Raw genomic sequence first — 18,898 nt, 5'->3', positions numbered from 1 at the left:
TTAAACTGGTCTAATCACCTGTGGCATTGACAGCATTTTGATTTCGAACAAATTGAAGGGTACTCTAGATGATGAAGTTAAATTATTAGCCTCAAGCTACAAAGAGTGAAAAATTAAGAATTAAAAAATGAATGGCCAAAAAGATCCTGGATTAGCATGATAATAAATAGATGAGTAAAATGAATTTCTACCTACTGCATAAAGAGAAACCCCCTAATTTATGGGTTACTTGCTAGAAGTAGCCTTTTCAAAGTGTAAAGATCCTAACCTGCAACCACTAATATCAGCAGCCAAAACCTCGTGCTGCTAGTTTCAAGGGTGCCATAGAACAGCGGACAATCAAAATCACAGCTAAACAGTTTTAAAATTATTGTAATAACTACTACAGTTATTGAAATTCCTTGGGTCCCAACCATTTGGCATCATGTAGTTTCTCTGCACCCACTAACACTCTGCAATTATAAGATTCAAATTTGAGCTGCAATTGATTCCTTGAGCTGTGTGGATCAATCCCCACTTTTAGTCCAGAAAACTGGAGGCCCCTACATACTGGAAGAACCACTAGGTAATAGAGATACTGTTAGAAATCACTAATAAATAACTTTCCTTTCAGTGAGAGCGAAATCCAATTCACTTTTGGGTAGCTGCCTTGCTACATTTGGGTTTGGCACAGCAGTATTGGTTAAACCCTGTGCATGTGTAAACATTAGGGCAAAGTCAAGGTCGGTCTGGAATCTTCAATTCATAAATTAGAGCACAGGAAAGAGAAGGTTTTCTGAAAAAACCAGAAAGAAAACCAAATATTGCTCATTATCTGTGATCTGTCACAACAGGCACATGATACATAGCACACAGAGCTAAGCTGCAGGGCGACTATCTCTGGGTGCTGCTCCCGGCACCCTGCGCTCACCTGCACCTGCACTGACACAAGGTGCCATCTTCCAGCGAGGGGCTCAAGGAAGGAGGATGCTACACTGCCTGAAATCCAATGTTTTGTGATATTTCTGTGACCTTGTAAAGAAAGGAGCAAGGATCACAGTACAGTACAGAATACGGAGCACGAATACTCCGCGGGCCAGAAGACAGGGGCATGTAGCCACAATTAGAAACCTTCCAGGAGTGTGTTGCGTCAGGGAGAACTGCAGACTGCGGCAGGGGTCAGGCTGCACCAACTCGCCTTTACGCCCTTTACTGCCTTTACTCCCTCTCCATAGGTTCTCCAGCTACAGGTGCGTTTGTGATTAAAATTTTCGTACGGCAAGGACAGCGGTGTTAGAGAGAGAAGCCGGGGGACTGCAAGAGGAGAGAAAGTTGCTGTTATAGAACACTACAATGGTTCCAACGAGAGATTAACCTAAAGCTGAACTTACTACAGCATTTGCATATCTGCTCAGCCTCTTATCTTTGCATATATATTTTTTGGGGGTGACAGCCTGCATCTCTCAGTTGGCTGCACTCAACACACAGTCCACCCAAGGCAACAGAGTCCACACAGATCTGCAGTACCTTGATGATCACAAAGAATGTTAAACAAGCCAGGTGAGTGCTACGGATTACTTCTGGATTACATTTTGGATTTCACAATTGTTCAGAAAAGACACACAATTGCTTATTTATAAGGGCACTGGTCATTTATGAGGCACAGACTTGAAAGCTTTCTGGTGCTTACCAAACCAACAGTCAATTGGTAATAGGTCAGAAACCTCCAGAGGATGAGTGCTAAATTCAAATGTGAAATAGCTAGCTACCCAGGGCCTAAGAGCCTGAATGAGGGTGGTAAGAGCCAGACTGTTAGTTGAGACAGGCTCAACTGGGAGAAGGAGAGGGATAGGCTAGCTGGAGCAATTCACTTCCAGACTGGGAGGCCAGAGAGAGATCCACCACCCAGAGCAGCATTACAGAGGGGGAAAGGGGGCTTGTCCCCAGCATCAGACTACTTTAGAAAAAGTGAGGATGACCACACCAAATCCATCTGGGATGCACTATAAAGTATGCAAGATCACCAGTCTGAGCCAGGTAACCCAGATAAACCATTTGGGGTTCAATGTGAGGATACCCCAGTGTTCCCGGGTCTTGCTATGAGTTATACAGCCATGTTAGAAGAGAATCTGCAGTCTGCAAGAGAGGAGTGTGTGGTAGAAGATGAGCAACCCATATTAGCATAGGAGAACAGTATGGGCTGGATGACTGGCAATCTCATTTCCCTGGTGAACCGGTCGGTAGAAAGTCAAAACACAACCTTGTTTTCGGCTGCCAATCAAAGCAATAATAGGACAGTTGCACAGAGATAAGCAGCTGGAATGTGCACAATATACTCTGAGCATTTCAGAAAGTGGTAGATTTAACCAGAGACAGACGCCAGCCCCAAACATGTTTGTCACTCTGACAACGTGGACAGAATCTAACTGAAGCCTTGGCTCAAGAATGAGGAATCAGCCACCCAAGAGTCAGCAAGGTCAGAGAAAATCCCATTTACCATAGGCACAGGGTGGAAAGACTTCGCTGACTCGGACAGTTCAATGGCCACAGTCTCTTCTGGTCACCCACACTCTCTTCTGGTCAGTCTTCTAGGCAAATGCTCAAGAGCTTTCTATCAGAAATATGGACAGTAAAGAATACCCAGAGGGAATAAGCTCCCCACCTATCAAAGTTAACAGAAAAGGTGGAGGTTCTGGATGCATAAATGACTTCCTAACCAAGCAGTAGGAGATGGAAAAATGTCTGTCGAGTTCAGTAGTGCAAGCACAATGTAACACCACCAGCGCCACTGGCTTGAGTCAACAAATTAGATCCTTGGTGAGAAAGTGCCAGGACTTGGAGAACCAGTCAAATTGATCAAACATACGGGCAGTGTGGGTTCCCGAGGGTTCCGCGGCATCCTAGCCAGGGATGGAAAAATGGCTGGCACACCTGCTAAGGAAGTCATTAGGCTCAGAAATTGCAGAATTGCCAGGAGCCAAGATTGGGCAATTGCAAGGACCCATCAGATACCGACAGGCACCCCAAAGGCAGACTCAGAGCCATGGACAATCATTACTTATTTCAAGAACTATCGACTGAAGAAACTAGTCCTGAGAATAGCCAGGGCACAAAAGTGTAGTCTTTGGAAAGGAGATTAACTTTTTCAATCTTTCTGGATCTTGCCTGGGAGACTTGCTAGAAAGCAGAAAGAGTTCAGGATTTTGATGCAGGAGTTTAAGTTGCTGGCTATCCCGGCCTCCAACTATAAAGCTTAATTGGAGAGGGAACTTCCAGGACTTTATGGATTCAAATGAGGCTCGAGATTTCCTCTCTGGTCATAAAGCTTCTTTGTCGGAGAGAGAGGAGACTTGATTTGGGTAGAGAGGGTGAGAATAAAACTCTGCAAGGTTTAGAATTAGTATGTTTGTCAGGGGTTTACCTACTACTGAAAGGTTACACATTATGACCTAGACAACTGATACAGCCACATGACCAACCTCATTTTTCCCATTATTTCTCTCTCTCTTTTTTCTCTTCTCTTACTCATGGTTTCTTTGCTCACCGTATTTGTTCAAGAGTGCTACACGTCACACCCATTTGGGTAGGGAGGGCAGGTTTACCCAGCAGCTGAGTGAGCCCTGGGTAAATGGGGGGGGTGGGTGAGGATGGAGATAGATTTAGGGAAAAGGGGCCCAAGAAAAGTGAGAAGGTTATTCTGGAACATCAGTTCAGAAGGGACGAGAGGTACAAGAGGGAACAGAGTACAGGACAGAAGAATGTCTTTGCTCTAGATCTAGGTGTGGAGTAAGCTTTCCCTTCATAAACACAGGGGCCAGTATGGGGTCCATGGATGTGCCACAAACCACACACGAGGGATGATCAATTCAACGCAGGTTAGCCTTACTGTTAAAGGGCTGAACAATTAGGTCAAGAGGGTGGCTCTCTTTGCTTGAATGAGACAATATTAACCCAGTGTTGTTTTTATACAGGAGACTCATTGGATATCAGGGAGGGTAAAGTAGAAAATAGGGCTCTTGTGTGCATGAGATGCATTCTTCTCAGCACAAACGGCACAAGGGGGTGGCTATTTTTGCTCAGGAGGATCTACAAGCAAAGTATGATAAGGTTATCAAGGACCAGGGGTGGTATTTAAACCATACTTCCCATAGAGGTTGGGAGTCACATGATTACTACTGGACATTAATATGGCCTGGTGGGAGATGATCCTAGTCATCTCAAGAATTTGACATGGTTCCTGTGTCCCCTCACTGGGGTGATTATCCTGGGTGGGGTTTTGAAATTTTTGCCAGACCCCTTTTTGGATTCCTTTATTATAACATGCATCCAGCATGAAAGAGAAATTGAGAGAGCCTTTGGAGACTTGTGTAAGTGTTTAGGTTTGCAAGATGTGTGCCGTTCTAAAAATTGGGGCTAACTTTCTTCACTACAAGGCTGATTTTATTAACCTGATGATTACAGACTCTGTGCCGACCACCATAATCCTACTGGATGCAGAGAAGGCATTTGATCTCATGATCTGCAAATGCCTTTTGTGTACTATAGGCATGTTTCTATTCCCACCCTAATTTACAGGCTTGATCCAGGTCCAATACCAGTGTGCAGAAACCCTCTTGATTATTGGTAATAATCAGGCAGGGGAAGTGGGGTTGGACTGGAGGACAAAACAGGGTGCCCTCTCCCCCATTGCTATTCGCCTTGTTCATTGAGCCCCTAGCACAGACTATGTGTCAAAATAGTTTGATTTTAAGATCTTTTTCAGAGAACCAGGTAATAAAACTGTATGCACTGTATTTAGCACATACAGTGAATAATATAAACAGGGTATTTAAAACAATTACAGGCTTAGGAGGCTATAGGATAGATGAGTCTAAGACTAAATGCTTACTTTTTAACGCTGCCGTAGAAAGCCTCGCGCTCCTTTTGAGTATGAATTGCAAGCCAGGCCCTAAGAGATAATTAGACATATATTTTTGGGAAACCAAAGGATTTTTGCCACAACTACTACCCTGTCTTAAGGAGAGTGAATAACTCACTGCTGTCTTGGATGTGACTCCTCCTCTCAATCATTGGTAAGATTGCCTTAATTAAAATGAGGATACACTGCCTTATTTTTAGTCCTCCTTTGGCTGTTTCATATAAATTAGAGAAATGCTTCTTTGCTCAGTTGAATCAGTCAGTTTGTTTGTTTGTATGAAATGCAAAGTACCAAGAATTCGAAATGGGCACTCTGCAATTGCCGAAGAATGAGGGTAGACTTGGATTCTCAGACGTACAGTGTTATTATCTGGCTTCCCTGGCAATACAGATATGCCATCTGTCATTAGAGTCTTCCAGCTTTGAAAATTTGGTTCTCCTTCGAATTCTGACTGCCTGAAAATTCACTGACCCTTCATGGTATGTGAATGTCTCTAAACTCCAGAGGAAAGTCAAATATAAGGCAGTAACCCAATTCATGTTATACAGGAGGAGGATATTTTCAGCACAAGGAATTCCTAATATCAATGCTATGACTCAGTTAAGATGTTGCAGCGCTCTGTGGTTAGGACTGATGAAGGCGACTGTAGGCAAATGGGATGACCTGAGTATAACCATGGTGAGGGAATTTTTGGAGGGCCTTAGGTTCAAATCTCCATAGGTGCTGTTTTTGGGCAGAACTCTGCACAGTCAGAAGCATTTCTTCTTGTACGCCCAAATAAGAAAGATTTAAGTGATATCAACAGGGTAGATCTAGAGTCCTCTAAGGGACTTGTAAAAGATCTGTTTAGGGGGGATGGAACTTACCTCTCGATTAGCTTTAGATATCAGACCTTAACCTCAGATCCCACCCAATTAATAGAAGGTGTAAGAAGAAAATGGATGCTATGCACAAGGATTGATATTAATGATCAATAATTGGAGGGGTAATTTAATCTGAGTTTCACCTGCCTCAGGGCGTTAGTTTCCAATGCATGGCTTTTTCAACAGGTGGCTGCTTTATTTAACACCCTGTGTTTTTTAACAAAATGTTTCCATCAATAACTGAAAGGTCAATCCCAATGCATCAGAGCACACCCGATCACAATATCTATAATCCAATAAGATAATAAGGCAAGCAATAATGGAGATTCTTCCCCGTTATGCGTTCCAATTAGTCCTTTATCAAATGTTCTTTCAATAAGATTTCAACCACACTCCTGAATCAGGTCTTTTGACATTTTCATTTCCAATATTCTCAATAAGCGAAGAACAGCAGCAGCCACCGCGCGTTTCGCCCGCAGGGCTTTTTCAAGGCTCAAAAATCAGATTTGATCGTTGTGATGAAGTTGCTACTCAATATTGGCCCAGCTTATTGCAAGGAAATTTCCATGTAGATTGAATGAGAATAGAGTAGAAGGCAATATTACACCTGTGTTATAAATGCGGAAGTAGTATCAAACTGGCAGTTTATGGAAGCTGCCTCACAACCCTAAGGCACGCGACCTTCTACAAGCCTGTATACATTCACAGACCTTGATAAGTCAGTTTTCCTGTGTCTGTAACGTCCGTGTTTGTGGTCCCGGTTGCCAACTGAGTTCACTTATCAAGGTCTGTGAATGTTATTAAATCCAGTTAGTCGGTCCATTCAAGGACACCGCGATCCATCATCAAGAGCGGCCCTTGTAGGACTAGTGGACCGTTATCTTTTCCAAACAACTCAAGTCAAGAACTTAATTTTTATAGCAATATTAATTGCGTGGTCATTGATTACCACTTATTTGAAGCAACTATAGAACCTGGCCAAATAAGTGGTTGCTATCATATCGCAACCCCGGAAGGTGCCTCTAGTTTCTTTTGGAAGGGCTTATTTGTAACTGTGCTTCATTCAATGTAGTAAATAAAGACAAATACTGTAATCATTTACAGCTTTGACTGGGCATGTAGTCTATTCTATAAACCAAATTGTGACAGATTGTATTTGGCCTTCAAATCTACTTCCATTAACTAATCCTTAACTGCTCAGAGAAGCAAGCTTTTAGCAACTGGTGTTCTGAAAGCGGCAATGGTTAAATCAAGTCAATATATATTATGATACAGTTTTACCAACTTTATTACACCTCCAGATTACGTAAACCAATTGCACTTACATATTCCAGATTACATATACTTTTAACAAAATAAGAGATACTAATGTACTAACAATGGCATTAATATAATGGAATGATTTACAATTTACAATTGATTTAATAATCTTTCAAATAATTTCAAAGTGTCTTATTAGTAGAGTTAGAAAGAATGTTGTAATTCGCCCAAATTAAAATTCGTCCTAAGTGCTAGGGTCAGATGTATTTTAGTTGTGAAGTGGGTCAAGGCACTTTGGTGAAGTGGTACGACGTTTCCAGGTGTCACAATACCTAGTACTGTGAACATGACCTGCCTGTCCAGAATGCTACGTGGCCAGGACAGTCTGCAGAAAGGAACTGGAGCTAGCTATTTTCCCTCATAGCCAGCCACGAACAAAATACATCGAACAGCGAGAAGTTTTGAGTTCTGTGAGCACAGCTGGAGGACAAACTTCTCTGTACAAAAGATGCCGACCAAAGAAAATGCATTTGGACAGGCATTTGAAGATAACACAACAGCCCCTGTCTAACCTCTCAAAGTGTTTGAGCTGAACTAACTGGAAAAAACACCCCCATTTTTATGATCACAGCCGCATTCTATTTCCTGATAGATGGTCGTTCCAGGGAGGGAAAACTACAAAAACAGTCTGTAGGGTTGAATTGATTTGCAGTGCAGAGTAAAGATGGCACATCAGAGATTGAACTCGATAGTACAGTTTTGAAAAGAGTAGAAATACAAACAAATTGAACTACAAAAGTGGCAAAAAAACATAACCTAAGATCTGAAAAGGATAAACCCCTACTTGTAATTAACAGAAGGCATTCAAGCCCAAACACTCAGAGGGATGAACAAAACAATGCATACAGATGTCTTTGCTGAATTTCTTGGTTTATAACACGTTTGACTTTGTGTAACATAATTAAAGCAGCTTATGTATTACTTTTATTTAAATACATGTCATTGTGATTTAATAGTAAAGATTCATATATTACAGATAATTTAATTATATCCTAAGAAAACTCACGTGTTAGTTAAGCATTATTCTTTAAAGAATATTCACAACATTAACATGGGCTTCAAAAATAACACAAATGAATACTTTTGACTACCTTGCAGCATGTTTTGTATCCACACCATCTAATCAATTGGTGCACTGTACACTAGAACCCAGGCATATTGAAGATGGGCACCAAAAGCCATCATAAATACTTTCAATTAACCTAATCCTACTTAACTCCTTCGCTGCGGCGGCTATTCCGCCGCAGCGCTAACAGTCGCGGGCGGGCGCACGGCTCACCTGTGCTGGTGACAGAACCGTTCCGTCACGACTCACGGGTGAGCTGTGCTTGTGACGGAACGGTTCCGTCACGGCCCCGCCCGCTTAATGAAACCCGCCACGCAGGCGCAAAATCAGCGCCGCGCAGGCGCGGCGGCCGGGCCGTGACGGAACCGTTCCGTCATGAGCACAGCCCACCCGAGGGGCGTGATGGAACGGTTCTGTCAGTAGCGTCAAACGGGTTAATGATTCACAGAAAGACCTCATGGTAGCCCCAAAGACACTTTTCATAACACCCCTCTTTGTTCCCCACTTTCTAAATCTGAGAATGCCACAAAGACTCAGCTCGGCCTGCTTTGTTATGGACTAGATCGCAAGAGAAACTGGCTCTTTACTCTAAAAGCACATTATGTATATGTATTCTAACGTCATTGTTGAAAAATATTTATTGTCCATCAATAGGAAGATCTTCCGAAACATGACATTAGCTTAACAATATTGTTAAGAACAAGGGGCCCTATTTATGAAATGTGTTGCATTGCTGTGACAAAGCAGCAATTTGTCACTTCTCAGTGTGCTCTCCTTATGACCCCATGGATGCGCCGTGTTTACAGTATGGCACATCATGTCGCAATGAGTTCCAGATACGTCAGTATTACTGACGTGTCTGTAGGTGGAAAAAGTACACATTGCCGGGGTCTGAAAACAGATCCAACTCCAACAATGTGTCCTTTCACATGGGGCAAGCCCCATGTGAAGGGGCCTGTATCACCCTTACGCCTGCCATGAGGCCGGCGTAAGGTTCTGACGCAATGTTGTCCTAGAAGTGGTGCACTGAAATCCCATAGATTTCAATGTGCCACTTCTATGAGGCTTTAAGGCGGGAGAATGCCCTCCCTGTATACTTTATACCTGACTCAGGTACAATGTAGGGCAGTGGGTTACGAAGTGAAACATCTGCCTAGATGTGTCACTTCATAAATATGAAGCAACATGGTGGATAACTTACGTCATGCAGCTTCACAAAAAGTGAAGCAACAGCAGCATAAATGTGAGGCAGAAAAAGGGGGTGGTGATGGACAGAGTATCTGAATTAAGCAGAACACTCCTACCCAGTCCAAAGATCAGGGCTTGATCCATCACCGTTTTTTAGCTCACTGCACCATCCCAGCTCAGAACCTGGCTACATGCAATTTAGACTGTCCCTGGCTCAGTGCATCATGGGAACAGGGCAGACCAAACTACCAAGCCAATTCTTATACTGGGAAGGAAACAAGCTTCCGGGGACCGGTTTCTGGCATTTCAGCCATCTTCGGCCCGGCTTGCTTGAATCCTGATGGTGCAGTGAGCAAGGGACTCACATCTGAGTATACCCTACCACCCCCTTTTCTGAATCGTAAATGTGAGGCAGGGCCTCATAAATAAGAACCAAGGTCGTTGGAGTACAGACACTAGAGAGTACCCTAAAATCTCTTTACTAATACATCTTTCAGGTGTGCCCACTTAACTATCTGGGTCATCCTTGTATCAAGTCCCCTGTAAATATGAGAATGCTGATGTTCCCTGTTGTGTGTCTTTTAAAGTTTGTCATTAGTAAAATTGATATCATAAGTATTATGATGACTCTCTGAAGTGAAAAGTGCTTCTATGAGTATTATCCAACATAACATTTTCGAAAACATTTATTTTTGGAGACATTTTAAACTCCTAGATCTGTGAAAAGTCCATCACATGAAAAGCTTACCTTCTTTTTATTACTTGGACTGACGTATAGATAACTCAGCACTGTCTTAAGTCCAACTTTTTCATTAAATTTTTCATACGTGGTGCCGTAGTCAGTAGATCTGTAGTGAAAACAAATCTATGTTAAAATCATGTGATACAAAGTATATTAGTTGAAATACGACTTCAGTTTGAAGACTCTCTCAGGTAAGACCACAAATTATTAATAAAAAGTGGAGGTGCAACATAAACATTTCTCCTACAAAGATATTTGAAAATCACAAGTATTACACTTTATAAGACCGCGATCTCGCCAAGTATATTGATGTATCTACACCACCAGGGCATGGCGGCTCCCTGGCAGCTGCGGCTGGGGGAATGACGGTCTGACTGCCCTAATTATATTAGGGCGGTCGGAAGACTGCTACCGCTGCGTTCCACAACTTGTAATCAAGCCCTCTGTCTCTCTCACTCCATGCACTCTGTTTTTTCTCTATCACCCTGCCTCTGTCTCTCCCAACCTCTAGGCATACTTGGTTTCCTCATTCTTCCTTTCTAGCCAAACATCAAGCTCTGATGAAGCTTGGTGTTTGTCTCCTGTTCTGCTCATTTTTTTCCCATTTCAAAATACGCCAGTCGCCATACTGGATTTGTCAATGCTTGCAAACGTGCTCTATCATTGGTAAAGTCAATAGCAGTGACCAGCCATGTTCCAATGTGGTTTTTTTGTACTGTGATGATGGCTGACAACTTGTGTATGGACGCAACATTTAAAGATGTCCAGTTTGCAAATGTTTGCTAGCAAATATTCCTAGCTTTGGTAACAGCAGTAGCTTCAACTGAATATCTTTGAAAGTTATTTTCTGTGCTTCCACCTAGAGTGTACCATTAGGTCAAGACATAAAGTGGCAGACATCCTGGCATTATAGAAAATAATGTTTCAAGGTTTCCAAATATTAGTTTCAATACTTCCAAGATAGTCGGTGCCATTATTTGCTTTGCCAAAACTTGTGCCACATAAGCATACCCAATACCTGCAAAGAGCAAGCATTGGAAAAGCAAGACCAATTGATATTGCAATGCTTGGTTTAGTCTGAGTGATTTGCAATCCGATATTTATATGTTTTTGTGTTGTGCCCCATCTGCTACCTTCTCAATTTGCTTGGAGAGCTGTGTGGGAATTCATTGGGAGGCAGTTTGTACGTCAACAGCAGACAGACCTTCAACAGAATTCTCCATGCTTGTGTGATAAAAATATCAGTTTGTTGTATGTGGTGAAATGCGGTCACATTGTGAAGTTGGATAAAACTGCCCTCCATAGCGTAATCTACAGGTGAAAATGAAGACTGATCCTTCTACAGTGTTTTAAGTTCTACTCACTTTGCATGCCCTTATAGTCAAAGTCAAAGTCAAAGTCAAAAAAAGCTTTATTCGATTTGCTAAAAACAATCATAAAAGCACAGACATTTAAAAATACGTTAAAAAAGAACATTTTAAAAGGAGAGATAAAAATGTCAATTACATCTTCTAGGCAGTTAATTCATTGTTTTCCTAGATTTAATTACAGACTTGAAAAAAGATAGAACAAGGCGCATAATTAGTTTGTCTTCTAGCATTTGTAATTTCATCAAGGCAGCCCTACAGTGTCTCAGACCCCAGTGCTTTAACAATGGAAGGAGGAATCTCTTTCTTGGAACAGAAAATAATTTACAAAATAGTGTTGTGTGCAAAGTTGACTGTTTAACACATTATCAAAGGGACATAAATCCATTTCTCCTGACCAACAGTTTTCCACCGGAAAAGTTATCATTCTAAAGAAAGAATTCCCCCTAAATCTAGTCAATAACATGTGCCCATAACAGCATTGCACCTTGATCAGATATTGCTGTAAACCCTGATCTTGGCGGAGTAAAAAATTGTCCATCACTGATTTTTTACTTTTCTCAGCTAACCAACGCCTGTTCTCAAGAAACTGCATGCAAATATGTTTTAGTTTTTTCCTAGGGACTGTAACTAGGCATTCTGGAGTATCCAAATAGTCCGAGTGTCCGATATCTGTAAGGAATCTTTTCACATAGCTAAGCCATGGGATCCTTTTGACACCCTGTAATTCTAGACAATCCGTTATCACATCCCTGTTTAGATCCGTTTCCTCAGTTGACAACACTTTGTGCCACAACAAAATGGGATCAACTTTAATTTTATCGGAGACATAATCTATACCAAGTTCTTGGTGGCAAACAAAAGTTGCAGTGGTGGGGGACTGCTAGTAGATAGCGGAGAAATTTATTTTCTCCCCGCTGAATTAGTTTAGAATCAGTTATACTCCAACTTCGCACTTTGCTCTAAATATATCCAAGAGAACTGAGATTGGGCGTCCTCCTAGTTTGTTGGCAAAAGATCTCACTGCCCCGGCTGCTCTTGTAAATTGCATGTTCCTTGCCTCCATTGCAGAGGTCCACGTTCCCTTTTTATCGAAATTGATTCCCAGATATGAGAACGTGTCTGCCTTGGCTAATTTTTTGCCTGAAAGGAAGATGTTACATTTGATTGACTTCCTAGTGGCACAAGACATGGTGAAAGCTTTACTTATATTTATTTTAAGACCTCTCTCACACATGTAGTCAGAAAATCTATTCACTGCTCTTTGTAGACCAACTTGGGTTCTCGCAATAATGACAGCATCATCTGAATAAAGGAGGATCGGTACTGGGGATTTTTTAATTCTAGGATAGTCAAACTGCTCTTCCGTGAGGTGGGATGCAACACTGTTAATATATATTTTTTTTAAAAGTGCGCTAATATACATCCCTGTCTGGCTCCCTTTTGAACGTCGAACTTGGCGGTACATTTGCCCTTTGTTCCATGCCTCACTCTAGCCCCAGCACCCCTATATAATTCTTTTATGAAGACTATCAAGTCAGATTCTATACCTAGTTGTGCTAGTGTGGTCCATAGTTTCTCGTGGTTCAGGCAGTCAAAGGCCGAACTTAGGTCCACGAAGCATCAGAACAAGTTTTCCTTTTTGGCCATAATGTATTTTGAAACAATTAATGCTAAATTCAAACCTTGTTCTGTGGTACCCAGTCCGGCCCTGAACCCATATTGGAAACGTGAAAGCACACCATTTTCTTCTGCCCATGATTGCAGTCTATTAAGTAGGACTCTCCCCGTGACCTTCATTAGTGAATCCAACAGGGATATAGGTCTGTAGCATTTAGGATCACTACGGTCACCTTTTTTAAAAATAGGAATAACAATGGCCTCCTGCCAAGTATTAAAAAAGCCATTTCTATTGGTGCTGTTTAAGACATTTGTTAAAAGAGGGGCCCTTAATTCTAGATTTACTTGATATACATCTATTGGTACCCCATCTGGTCCCGGGGCTTTCCCAGAGGCACTTTTTTAATGGCCTCTCGCACCTCAGCCATTGAAAACTTGACGTTTCGTGGAAAAGGTTTTTGGGCATCATCCTGCATTCCAACTATCTCTTTGCTATTCTCATGTACATTTGAGGTTGAGGTTCCGTGACGATTGTAAGTGGTGTTTTCGACTCGCACGAATATGGTCGAGTCTGGTATCTATGAACCGCAAATGACGAGTTTAGTGGGTGTACGCAGTTTCGCTGTGTTAACCTACACCGTTCGTTTGTTACGTGGGTTCTTCATCTGTACCCACGGGTTCCATCTTAGATACGGCATCCATTTTGTTTCTTGCCCTCAAGTAGCCAGCGAACGGACGCTGTCCGCTTCGCGACCCTGGGATTCCCAAAACTCTTGCGGAAGACACGCCTCCTTTAAAAGTGTCTTTATGATGAGGGGGATGATACTGTAAGGCAGATGGCCCCGCTCGAGGCTCATCTTGCAGTGCCGGTCTATTGTCTCAGCCGTGCATCTCATTAGGCACGTCTCTTTGATGCCTGTAGCTTGTGTTTCCCGATACCACCCCTTTTACACCCTTTTCGATCTCCCCACTGTTTCCATCTTCCTCTGCACCTGTCCTTGTTCCTTCTTCGATCTGTTTTACTGCTGATTGGAATGTACTAATGGTGGGAAGATGGGTTTATACAGTTGGGAACCACCAAATGTTTCCGCACTTATGCCCCGGACCCTGAATGTATCAAAGTGACCAAAGTGACCCCTCTCGGGGATAATTATGGGAACCGAGTTGTAAACCTTTGTGTACCATGTAACCCAATGGGAGAAATCTGTATAAAAGGAGCGATCCACAGTAGCAATTTGAAGCAGTCTCCTCGAACCTACACTCGTTGTACTTCCTGTGACTTCTGTGTTCCCTGCAGTAAATAAACCTCGATTCTTTGATGCCGAAGGAAGTGTCCCGTGTCTCTGTCATTCGTACGCCGGAGCAGGTTACCCACGAAGGTTTCAGGTGTTGTCCCCTGGCACCGCTGGGTCTTAAATAACCCAGTCCTTCAGTTGGCGCCCAACATGGGGCTGCATCAGTGGTACCGGTCCAAGCCCGACGATCATGAGGAACTTCGTGTGAAATCTCCGAGGGAAGGTGCACTCCGCTTCATCGATCCTGTTGTCGAAATAAGTGGCCCGACGACTTTTCCCGCGAAGATTCCCGCCTCCTGACGGCTGCGACGGACTGCTGCCCTGACTGTAGACCTGTTTTGGCGCCTGGCGTAGACCTTGGTATAGCGAGACGATTGACGGGCCTTCCTGGTGACGCCATCGATCTTTGAGTTAAGTATTTGTGGGTCGCTCCCAGAGTCCTTGGTTGTGGTTGCTTAGTTGTTGCATGGTTCCATTGCATCTGTGGTTCTTAGTACTTGGTTCTTTGTTGTGTTGTTTGACGTCTGCAGTCGCCTAAAACCGAGGGTTTTTGCTCTTTGCTGGGACTTGGTAAATCCCGTAACCCTTGAAGTTTGTGGAACTCGGCTAGTGTGCAAGATGCCTGGTCGCAGTACTCTGTTTAGCTGTTTCAGACGTTGTGGTACGGATTCCCGACTGGAGGACTCGTGTCCGATACCTCCGGTTGGAACTCCCACTTATGAGCTCTACAGTAAGCACGGGCTAGGCCTGATTACTTTTAATGAATACTGGATTCGTTACACTAAAAAAGGTGGTGTCCTTAGTTGGCCACCTCATGGTAGTTTTGAGACCCCGATCTTAGATAATCTTGAGGCTAAATTGTTTGAGAAAAATTCAAGGCCGGCCATGTTTGATGCTTTTCGGTTGTGGCGTAAAGAAGCCCGACAGAAAGAGATCAGACAGACTAAACGCAATCAGAGAGATGGTGTTGCTGCCATTGTAAAGAAAGCAGAGCAGTTTCAGCGTGATAAGGAGGATAAGCAAAAGGAAGTGTTTGATCGGCTACAGCGTATGTCCATAGATAAATGCTATCCTGTTTTGCCTACGGAGTCGGATAACAAGGAAGAATTAGTTGAGGATCCCTTAATGTCCTATCTTATGAAGTCGCCACCTCCGTATGTACAGGGTACCGCGCCTCCTGTGGTTCCCCCTGTACCTGCTCCTCAACCTGCCCCTCAACCTGTTCCTCAATCTGTACCCGTTCTTCCGACTGTTCCTGCTCCTTTGCCTACTGCTGTTTCTACTGCTCCTCCGCTTCCGCATACTCCTGCTCCCGCTACTACGCCTACTCTACTTACTCCTGTTGCTTCTTCTGCTTCTACCTCTTCTCTTATTAATCCCTTATGCTATACTTCTCCGTCTACTCGATGCCGTACTTCTCCGGTTGCGGCTAGCTTCTTCAATTCTCTTGGCCCTGTTCTTGGGTCCGCTGGTTCGGACGGTCCTCAAAGACGTAGTCAGCTTCCCGGTAACAGGGAACGTGCTGCGCTATATAACATGGCGATGGGTTGGATGACGTACCCTCTTAGAAATCCTCCACGTGCTGTACTTGATACGTTCTGTCAATTTAATGTACTGACACAGAGGTACGTGTTTGAAGAAATGTGCAAGGTTCTGCGCGATCAGATATCGGCCGATGCATCTGATGATGTATTGACCGCTTTGTCTGATCTACAGCTTCAGTTCTCGAGCGGAATGATAGTGGATACCAACGTTCGACGCGCTGTTGAACGGTTGTTATCTTTCCGTCCCTCTCCGATACCTCAAGCATTGTTTGTTGAGGATGTTGAGAGACAGTTAGATACGTCTGGTCAGTTTCCCATGCGTGAAGTTCCACCAGTGTGGATGCCAGGTGATGCTGCCCAAGTTCCGCCGATTCTGCCACATTTCCAGAGAGTATGGATACATCTCCCATGGAAACGCTCTGAAGTTTTACAGGTGAAGCAATCTTTGCCTGATCCTTGCAAAAATCCTGCAGGATATTATAAGGAATTATCGCAGCTCGTAGACGCTACGATAATGAATCTTGCCGATATAGATATGCTGTTTGGCAATGTTGTACCGCAACCGGTATGGGCTAAGATTCGTCAGGAAGATCATGCAAACGAATTAGGTGGTGATTGGGCTGCCCTTACGGCGGCAGATACACGACAAATTGGTGGAGCTAAGCCCGAACAGCTTATTACGGCTTTGCCTCAGAGAATCATTACCCTGATGAAAACACTTATGCCAGCTATGAGGGTGAACTGGGACAAATTGTCAGCTTGTAGACAGAAGAAGGACGAGAGTGTCTCTGATTTCTTTACGAGATTTGAGGAGGCATTCATCGACCATAGTGGTCAGGATATGGGCACTGAGGGTGGTCAACGGTTGTTTGTGGATAAATTTGTCTCTAACTTATTGCCCGACTTGAGCAATAAATTAAAAAATTCTGAGAGTGCGTGGGCTGTCTCTACATCTGCTCAAATATTGGCTACGGCACAGTATTACGAGAACAGAGAAAAAGAAGAGAATGACCGCGCTGATAAGAAGACGAAAGAACTTAAAACCAAAGTGTTGTTGCAGCAGGCCTATCCTCCGCGTTCAAATCAGAATGCTTCTCAGCAAAATAGATCGCAGTCGCAATCAAATAGGTCGCAACCTCGAAATGACTCCTCTTCCCAAAGATCTTCGTTAGGGTACAATCAGTGTGCCTATTGTAGACAGGAGGGTCATTTAAAATTCAACTGTCCTGTTTTGAATGACCGTAATAGTGGTAACGCATCTAGAGGAGGTCGTGGTGGTTCTCAGCAGACATCACTCGGTAGGGGTCGTGGTGCTCAAAATGATCGATCAGATAACTCATCGAATTCCAATAACTGTTTTGATCAACGTGGATCATCGCAAGGACGATCTGCGCAGTACAATGTAGATGATTATTATGTCGATCAGGGAACTGACGACAGTAATTACTAGGACAGCCATAGACAAGGAGAGGGAGTGGTATCAGTTCCGGTTGATCAGAGAGGGCCTTACGTCACAGTTGCTACATCGGGCGTCGTTGAGCCTTTTCTGTTGGACACTGGTGCAGCGAAAAGTTCCATAATGCATTCGAAACTCCCTGGCGCACCTTTGTCTGGCTTAACAAATGTTTCCGTTGGATTCTCTGGCGAACCCGTTAGCAATCCAGTTTCGCGCCCTTTGCCCCTTACAATTGGGCCTCGTGAGCTTCAAGCTCCATTGATTTTAACTACTGGTTGTGGTGAAAATCTTTTGGGCCTGGATTTGCTAAAACGTTTGTATGCAACTTTGTATTGTTCTCCTGCGGGTGTAAAGCTTACGTTAGGTGAGAGGGTTGTCACTCCTATGTACTTGTCTCTCGATAAGCTTCCACCGGAATTGGGTTCTCTTCCTGCATCTTTGTGGGCAACAGGTTCCAATGATGTGGGCCTACTTGACATCTCCCCTTATGTTGTTCAGCTGAAATCTAATGCACGATTGCCACGTATTCCCCAGTATCGAATCTCTCTTGATGGTGAACGAGCACTGTTAGCGATCATCTATGATCTGATCGAGAAAGATGTTATTGAAGAAACGCGGGGAAACGTGTGCAACAGCCCTGTACTGCCCATTCTAAAACGTACTGATCCTTCGAAACCGCCTGTTTATCGTTTTGTTATCGATTTACGGGAGGTAAATAAAATTGTGATTCCTCAGTTCCCTGTTGTGCCTGACATCACGGCGCTATTGACTCTGATTCCAGCTTCTGCATCTTGGTTTTCGGTGATCGATCTGAAGAATGCTTTCTTTAGCATTCCGATTGCCGAAGAAAGCAGAGACCTTTTCGGTTTCTCTCTTGGTGGTCGCAGCTTCCGGTTTAAACGTGCTCCTCAGGGCTACTGTGAGAGTCCATCGATTTACAGTCAAGCCTTGAAGGGTCAACTGGATGCGTTTACGTTGCCGGCTGGTGCGGCCTTAATCCAATATGTCGATGACTTATTGGTGGCTGCAGATACTCAGGACATTTGCAAAATTGCTACGGTATCGTTGCTGCAACATCTCTGTGACATACATCACAAGGTGTCACCTTCTAAACTCCAATATTGTTGTCAAGAAGTAACCTATCTAGGTCACTTATTGTCAAAGGAGGGGAGGCGGTTGACCCCAGAGAGAATTGCAGCAATTGCGCGAATGACTGTGCCAACAACCCAAAGAGATGTGCGTGCCTTTCTAGGTATCACGTCGTATTGTAGGCAATGGATTCCAAATTTTTCATTGCTAGTGAAACCATTGGTGGCTCTTACGTGCAAGGATGTTTCAACTCCTTTGCCATGGACGGAAGAATGTCAGAAGAGTTTTTCTGAATTGCGTGACTCATTGTGTTCGGCTCCTGTGTTAGGTACTCCTGACTACAGTAAGCCTTTTACATTATATGTTCACGAGAGGGAAGGTTGTGCTTTGAGTGTCTTAACGCAACCTTTTGGTGGTAAGCAACGTCCATGTGCATATTTTTCCTCGACCT

General features: G+C 43.5%; 1 protein-coding gene across 1 annotated transcript in view; it reads right to left on the bottom strand.

Annotated features, from left to right (window-relative positions):
- SORCS3 (sortilin related VPS10 domain containing receptor 3) overlaps positions 1-18,898 on the bottom strand; it is a 1,546,015-nt gene that overhangs the window by 1,490,451 nt on the left and 36,666 nt on the right. Inside the window, exon 6 of the mRNA XM_086919577.1 lies at positions 10,083-10,182. Coding sequence (XP_086775703.1) covers positions 10,083-10,182 — 100 coding nt within the window. The remainder of the gene's footprint in view (positions 1-10,082; positions 10,183-18,898) is intronic.

This window comes from Lissotriton vulgaris, chromosome 5 (assembly GCF_964263255.1).
Source record: "Lissotriton vulgaris chromosome 5, aLisVul1.2, whole genome shotgun sequence".
Taxonomy (NCBI): Eukaryota; Metazoa; Chordata; class Amphibia; order Caudata; family Salamandridae; genus Lissotriton; species Lissotriton vulgaris.
This window is presented reverse-complemented; position numbering and strand designations above follow the sequence as displayed.